At 53.4% G+C, this 7,803-nt stretch overlaps 1 protein-coding gene across 4 annotated transcripts; it reads right to left on the bottom strand.

Annotated features, from left to right (window-relative positions):
* Positions 1–460: 460 nt before the first annotated feature.
* On the bottom strand, positions 461–7,688 carry KEAP1 (kelch like ECH associated protein 1). Of its 4 annotated transcripts, none has more exons than XM_023745342.1 (5): positions 5,775–7,682; positions 3,312–3,997; positions 1,804–2,009; positions 1,348–1,524; positions 871–1,212 (listed from the first exon to the last, which is right to left on the bottom strand). In XM_023745342.1, exons 1-5 carry the CDS (start codon positions 6,411–6,413, stop codon positions 1,019–1,021), a joined length of 1,902 nt encoding a protein of 633 aa, XP_023601110.1. In that variant the 5' UTR covers positions 6,414–7,682; the 3' UTR covers positions 871–1,018. The 4 variants fall into 4 exon arrangements, with proteins under 4 accessions (XP_023601111.1, XP_014301932.1, XP_023601110.1 ...); XM_006104046.3 differs by having other exon boundaries at positions 871–1,185; positions 5,775–7,676; XM_023745343.1 differs by lacking the exon at positions 1,804–2,009 and having other exon boundaries at positions 461–1,212; positions 5,775–7,688.
* Between the last annotated feature and the right edge of the window lie 115 nt (positions 7,689–7,803).

Below are 7,803 nucleotides of genomic sequence, written 5' to 3'. Positions count from 1 at the left end.
ACTGCCTTCACACATATTGTTCAAGAGACCAGACTATTGAGCCCTTTGTCTAAGAAAATTCCCCAAACCCGTCTTTTTTATTAAAGGCACTTCAATAAAAGAAAAGGCGCAGTCTGTGTTCCTGAAGTACACTAAAATGACCAGGTAGATTTTCACCAAATTTGGAAAGCATGTTGGGGACGGTTTGCCCTAAAATAGAAACTGTGTGCACATATGAAATTAACCTCAGGGCCCGGGAGATGTGTCAGGAGTTAGGTCATTGTCTTCAAAGCAGCCCAAAGTGATAGAGTGAGCCCTGTGTGTCTTGCCTACGGGAGAAAGATGCCCTACATATCAAGAGGCAATGGGCAGAGTTAACAAACTGGTTTCAAATCTAAGACCTAAATCAAAGACTCGAGTGCATTTCAGGAGAAGAGTCTTTTCTGTCCTCGGGTTCAAGATCTCGAGCCGAGAGTCGAGGTAGAAGACACTAGTTAGCTTGTTCTTTATTTTCATTGGAAAGTTACAGGGTTACTTATCAACAAAGTGACTGTCCAGGACAAAAAATATCCAGTGGTTTCTATGTACAGGCGCATCCTGGGGTCCCTACCTCCTGAAGGGCCTCACCCCCAAGGCCTCAGCTGGCTCCTTCCCAGTCCTCTAGGAACCAATCACAGAGACACAGGGGACAAAAACCAGCCCGACCTCAGGACTTGCTTTCACCCCAAAGGGAGGTGGCGTCTGCTGGTGTGGGACCCAGGCCTCGTCTTGGGATAGTGGATGGGAGGTTTTCTTTCCCAGGAACCCACCCTGCTGGACGCCCCCCCCTCCTCTTGGACATTCCTGGGACTATTCTGACGGGCTCACGGGCTCCCACTCTGGTCTTTTTCCTTCCAAGTAGTCATTCTAACACTAGGGCATCCCAGCCTCGCATCCTGGTGGACACGCATTTGCTCTGTCGCTTTTCTTTTGTCCCTGTTTTTGTACAAAAACAATACTCTTGATGGGACCATTTTTTGCCCAAGAAAACCAAAGTGGTTCAACAGGTACAGTTCTGCTGGTCGATCTGCTTCCGGCAGGGCTCCATGGTGACAGCGACGCCCACACCGCTCCGGCCAGATGTCATGCAGGTAACCTCGCTCCAGGTGTCCGTGTCTGGGTCGTAACACTCCACGCTGTCCAGGAATGTGTGGCCGTCGTAGCCCCCTGCAGGGATAGCAGCGGAGACGGTCACTGCCTCCAAGGGCAGGGGAAAGAAAAGGAGGAAGAAACCACCAGAAGCCTTCCTATGTGACTTGAGCCAGCCCCCCAAAGACGAGGCCACTTAATTCGTCTTCTCTACCCAGGTCCCCACGCCCAGGGCCTCACCGAGAACATAGATGCGCCCCTGGTGCACAGTAATCCCCAGGGCACTTCGCCGGTGCTTCATGGGAGCTACGAAAGTCCACGTTTCTGTCTCCACGTTGTAGCGCTCCACACTGTTCAGCTGGTCCTGACCATCGTAGCCCCCAGCAGCATAAATACAGTTGTGCAGGACACAGACTCCTAAACCACACCAAGAAGAGAGGGTGACTCCGGGGCCTGGCCTGGGGGGCCCCAGCCACCACCTTCTTGGGGGGCCCTTCCCTCCTCCCTCTCCCAAAGGACCCTTCAGAAACTAAGCCAGGAAAGAGGAACTTGAATTCTGTCAGAATCTAGCTCTCCTGTGTGTGCCACAGGGTATTCAAGATGGAAACAACAGGCTTCACTCAGGCCTGGCCAAGTCTCACTCCCGGGGCTGGGAGGGGGATCCTCCATGATCCCCTCCCCTCAGCCCCCACCCACCTGCCCCACTTCGGATGGTGTTCATGGGTGTGATCATTCGCCACTCATCTCTCTCTGGATAGTAACATTCGGCTGAGTTGAGGCGGTTCGTCCCGTCAAAGCCCCCAACGGCATAGAGCAGCCGGTTGAGAACAGCCACTCCCACCCCGATTCTTCGAGTCAGCATTGGGGCCACCAAGTGCCACTCATCACGCTCTGGCTCATACCTGCAAGGCACAATAACAACGACAGCAGCAGTCACAGCCGTCCTCCAAGGAGCACTTCCTAAAGCCCAGTATTCCACTAGGTCTACTCTACTAGGTCTAGCTCTTTAATCCTCACGATTGTTCTCTAAGGTGCAAGTTATCAGTAGCTCCCTTTTCCAGATAAGGAAACTGAGGTTCATAGCTGTCATGTGCTCAAGGTTTTACACACACACACACACACACACACACACACACACACCCCTGCTGGACCCTGCTGGCTTCATCAGACCACTTCCAAGCCCTGTGCTGAGTCTTATGTGTGCTCTCTCACCAATGCTCCAGCCTAGTGGGCAAGGGGTCCTCATTATTGTCACCTCTCTTCAAAGATGATAAGATGGAGGCACAAAGGGGTTAAGTGGTACATCAGGGACATCAAAAAACCCGTGGAATCAAAAAAGCAATGGAGCTGGGGTCTGACCCAGCCCCCTCGGACAACAGAACCCCAATTCTAACAACTAGGCTACCTCCCAGGATGTTTTTTCTTAAAGTTTGATCTCAGAGAGAGAGGGGCCTGGGCAACTCCAGTTCATGCCTGTGCTCCTGGAATAATTAATAGTGTCCTTTTTCTTTTTTTTCCTCAAAAATAGCCTATTAAGGGTGATGCATCATCCCATCATCCTAGTTACAGACCACAGGCATTAGAAACCTCTGGGGCATTTATTTAAAATTTCCATTCCCCAGCCTTGCTCCAAACCCACCCACCAATGCCAGACCTCCACAGCTCCAGCAGTAGGCTGGGGAGTTTAACAAGTTCTCCAGGTGAGAACTATATCCTGGATCTCACTTCTGGAAACTATGCAAAAGTCCAAAGTCCAATATGCTTGGCCCCTAAACACGGGGTCACTACGCACAGCAGGGCAGGCTTGCCCTGGACCAGGGCGCCACATCGAAGAGGGCACTTGCCACATACCAGACCGCAGACTCTATTACAACAATTTTGGGACTGACGACAGTGAGGGGTTGCGTTTTAACAAAATTAGCATATTACATCCATTTCAACCTGATGGAACTCTTTCCAAGTCTGCACAGAGGAGCTGTATGATTTTGTGATGGCCCTGTACGCAGTTCCCAGGCCCAGACACATCATCCCAGGTCACCACTAGAAGTCTCCCGCGAATTTAGCTTTAATTTGAGGTTTCTACTACCTGAAAGCAGGCTGTAGAGACAGGCACCCAACAATAGGAGGAATCTCCAATGCCAATGGCTTGGGACCTGTCAGCTGGGGGACCCTCTGAGCCCACCCCTTCTGGCCCTGCTACTCACCTCTCCACACTGTTGTGGTGGATGCATCCATGGGAGCCACCAACAGCATAGATGTGCCCATCGATGACCCCAACCCCGATTCGGTTGCGTGGGACACTCATGGGCGCACAGGGCGACCACTGGTTGGTCATGGGGTTGTAGCAGTCCAGGGCGCTGGAGTCGGTGTTGCCATCAGGCGAGTTGTTCCGGCCGCCCACGGCATACAGCAGCCCGCCCACCACGCAGCCTGCCAGGCCACTTCGCGGCACCTGCAGGTCTGCCAGCCGGAGCCATGTGCCATCAGTGGGGTTGTAGGCCTCCAGGTAGCTGAGTGACTGGCGGAAATAGCCACCAGCCGTGTAGATGAGCCGGCCCACCTTGGGCGCCCGGCAGGGCATCACCTGCGTGGGCTTGTGCAGGGTGAGCTCCTGGAAGATCTTGACCAGGTAGTCCTTGCAGCGGGAGTCTGACTGCAAGATCTCACACTTCTGCAGCTGCATCTGCAGGAAGTGGGGCGTCAGCGAGTGGCAGCGCACGGCCCGCAGCAGCGCCTGTACATAGAAGCGTCGGTGCTCACAGTCGTACTTGACCCAGTTGATACAGGCATGGAAGACCTCAGACTCGCAGCGCACATTCAGATCATCCCGGCTGATGAGGGTCACCAGCTGGCAGTGGGACAGGTTGAAGAACTCCTCTTGCTTGGCCACCTGCAAGGGTGTTAGCGTGACAGGCTGACTCCTGTGTCTCCCCCCAATGCCTCAACTGGAGTGACCTTGGACAAGTCACTCAACCTGCCTCTGACAATCTGTTTCCTCGTCTGTAAAATGGGAGTTTGAATAGGATGAACTCATTGGTGAGGATTAAAGGAGTTACTACCATGTGCCAGGCATGTAGTACATAAGTACTCAGGTAAACGGGTAAAGACACAATGTACCGTGTATCTTTGTTTCATTTTTTGTTTGAACTATAAGAACATTACCTTTTAAATTTTTATTTATTTATTTTGAGAGAGAGAGAGAGACAGACATTGATTTGTTGCTCGACTTATCTATGCATTCATTCACTGGTTGGTTCTTGTATGTGCCCTGACAGGGGGTCAAACCCACAACCTTGGCATATGGGGACAACGTTCTAACCAACTGAGCTACCTGGCCAGGGCTACCTTTTTTTATTTTTAAATGATATTACTTTTTCAAAATGGCATATTTACTAAAAAGGAAAAAATAGCCCTAGCCGGTTTGGCTTAGTGGATAGAGCGTCGGCCTGCAGACTGAAGGGTCTCAGGTTCGATTCCGGTCAAGAGCACATGCCTGGGTCTCAGGCTCGATCCCCAGTAGGGGACGTACAGGAGGCAGCCAATCAATGATTTGCTCATCATTGATGTTTCTAGCTCTCTCTCCTCTCCCTTTCTCTCTGAAGTCAATAAAAACATTTTTTTTTAAAAAGGAAAAAATAATAGCAATAGAATATTCTAGAAAAAAAAAAGTGCAGGCTCTGAAGAAAGCAACCTGAGTTGTAATTTTGGCTCCCTACCTTCTAACTGGATGACTTTGGGCGAATATCTGAAACATTCCATGCCTTCATTTTCCTCCTCTATAAAGGGGATTATATCAGTAGCTCATAAGGGGCTGCTCCAAGGACATACAGGGTCCTGGGGCAAATCCTTCCTGTCAGGCACTGGTCTATAAAAATAGACCCCACATCAGCAGGTGACCACCGTTCAGGTGCTCCAAGCCCAGGCAATCCCTTCAACAAGCACAATGCAGGGCAGTGGAAAAGCCTGTTTGCAGACTGCCTTTCTGGAAGCTAGCTGTCCAGATCCTCGGGACAACTGGTCAACCCCACATGTGGTGGAGAGGGAAGAAGAGAAATGGTGACCAGAGTAATGTCTACCCCAGCTGGTCCCAGCCACTGACGGAGGATTTTGAATACTTTTAGGAAAGCCCTCCAACGCACACTTCCTCCTGGGATAGTTAAGAAGATTCAGTGATTTAAAGGATGGAAATCATTTAGAACACAGGCTGGCCCACAGCAAAGGCTCAAGCGCTTATTATTTCTGCTTTCACAACTTCCTCCACTTAAAAATGAAAACGAAACCAAGAACATAGGATGACACTGCGTGAACCAAAGAAAACACGTCTAAGGGTCACATTTGCAGTCAGCAGCATGTCATGGGTCTTCAATAAATATTTGCTGACTGCTGAAATGCCGGGCCCTGCTCTGCACACACCAGGGCTGAGCTGCTGTCATGTTGGCTGCATCCTATCCCCACTCAGGGAGCCCAGATACCCACGAAGGTCTCACTCGCCTCGGCTGCTTCCCAGCCGCCCTAGGTGTGTACACTAGAAGCTCAGAGCTCCGCTCTTCTCCAGCTGCTTGCCTTCACCCTTCATATCTCAAGGGAGAGAGTGATGACCACCCCTGGTCCCTGGTCCTTCTCATACCACCCCCAAGCCTTGCTCCAGGTCCCGTCCCCTCACTCACCTCCCCGAAGTGCATGTAGATGTACTCTCGGGCACGCTGGTGAAGCTCAGCACAGCCAATCTGCTCAGCGAAGTTGGCGATGCCGATGGCATTGCTGGGGTCCAGCTGCTGCACCAGAAAGTCACTGCAGGCACGGACGACACTGTCGATCTGGTACATGACGGCACCGTTCATGACATGGAGCACGCACTTCTCACCCATGGAGATAGAGGCTGTGTAGGCGAACTCGATGAGACGCTCCATGACCTTGGGGTGGATGCCCTCGATGGACACCACCTCCATGCCCTGCTCCCGCAGCCCGTTGGTGAACATGGCCTTGAAGACAGGGCTGGATGAGGCCAGAACCACCTTGTGGGCCATGAACTGTGCAGCGGGTGCGTCCTGGTACTTGACCTGAAGCGTGACATCGCACAGCTGCTGGCTGAGCCGCAGTTCGTTCATGATTCCGAAGGCCTGCTTGGTGTGGTCCTCCAGCGTGTAGCTGAACGTGCGGTTGCCATGCTGGGAGGGTGTCACCTCAGCCTTGCACTCGGTGGAGGCGTACATCACTGTGTCCCCTGAACCCTCAGGGCGCTGCGACCTCAGGGGCAGAAATCGGGTGTGGACCCCAGCCCCGCTAGGCCCGGGTTCCGGCTGCATGGGGTTCCAGGTGACAAGGGACAACACCACCACTGACACTCAGGGGCCTGGAGGAGGGAGAGCACAGGGCTGGGGACAGGGCCTGGGGCCAGGCCTCCTTTTTAAAAATACAGTGACTCCTAGACCAGTTTTCCTTGACAAGCCCAGGGGAAGCAGCATCCATTTGTTCTTGCTAAATGTCCCATAGCCTCACCAGCCCACAGGTCCATCTTAAAGCACGTCAGAGGATGTCCCTCCCCTGCTCAGAATCCCCAACTCCCTATAGCATGAGTAAAACCAAAGGACCTGCCAAGCCCTCCACAGTCAGCCCCTGTCCTCTTCCCTTTGCTCACTCTGTTCCAGCGGTTTACTGGCCCTTCCCTTCCTAGATCATGTCCAGCTCACTCTTTCTTTCATTCATTTCACCAACATTTATTGAGCAGCTACCGTGTGCCAGGCACTGTTCTAGGCACCGGGGACATAGCAGTGACAAAGACATAAACTGTGCTGGAGCTGACACCTGGGAGGAAATGGCCATAAATAAACAAGATTTGAGTAGAAACTGGAGTCATGAAGAAAATGACAGCAGCATTGACAGTGTGACTTGGGGGCAGTTACTTTAAACTGGGCGGTCCAAGCCTCTGGTGGAGCTGAGACAAAAAGAATGAATATATGAAAGCGGGTGTGGGTGGGAGTTGGTTTTCCAGGTGAGGGAACCGCAAGTGCAAAGGCTCAAAGGCAGAAAGAGAGCGACAACCCGGGAAGAGGGTAATGACAGATGATGACTACAGAAAGGAGGGTCTTCTGGAGCCTGGAAAGCCAGGGCATGAGTGGTGTTTTGAAAGGTCCTGCTTGGGAAAAGGTGGGGGGCGGGGGAGACCTGCAAGGGGCTCCCCAGGTTCTCCGTCTTATCTTTCCGGGGCTCAGCTCAGATTCACCTCCTGTTTTCATTCCCATAACCGCCCCTGTCAAGAACTGAAATGAGCTGCCTGGCTTGCTCGAGGAGGGGTGGCCCGTCCCCCGGACCCTCGCCCCAGCGCTTCGGAAGGCAGGGAGCCCCGTGCAGGTCACGGTTACACCACCTTCTCCCGCGCCTCCCCCACGTCCAGCCCGGAACGTGCCAAGGCGCAGGGTCAGCGGGCTGCGGCTGGCCGGCTGCCCCTCCACTGTGCCCGCGGGGCGCCTCCTCCCCTGGGCCCAGGGCGCCGCGGGCCCCTTCTCCCGGCCAAGGCCCCTGGTCAGTCTCTTGATCGGTGGCCAATGGGTCCACGGTGCCCCCTGGGCCCTGGGCGCTCACAAACGCGGGGGGGGGGGGGGGCGGATGGGACTGCGCATGCCCCCCAAAAGCCCCCACCGAAGCCCAGAGGAGGGGAGGAAGTGAGCCCACCGCGGCCCCGCGACTGCCTACCCC

Source organism: Myotis lucifugus, unplaced genomic scaffold (genome assembly GCF_000147115.1).
Source record: "Myotis lucifugus unplaced genomic scaffold, Myoluc2.0 scaffold_539, whole genome shotgun sequence".
NCBI lineage: Eukaryota > Metazoa > Chordata > Mammalia > Chiroptera > Vespertilionidae > Myotis > Myotis lucifugus.
The sequence above is the reverse complement of the archived record's forward strand: the minus strand, read 5'-3'. Positions and strand labels throughout refer to the sequence as shown.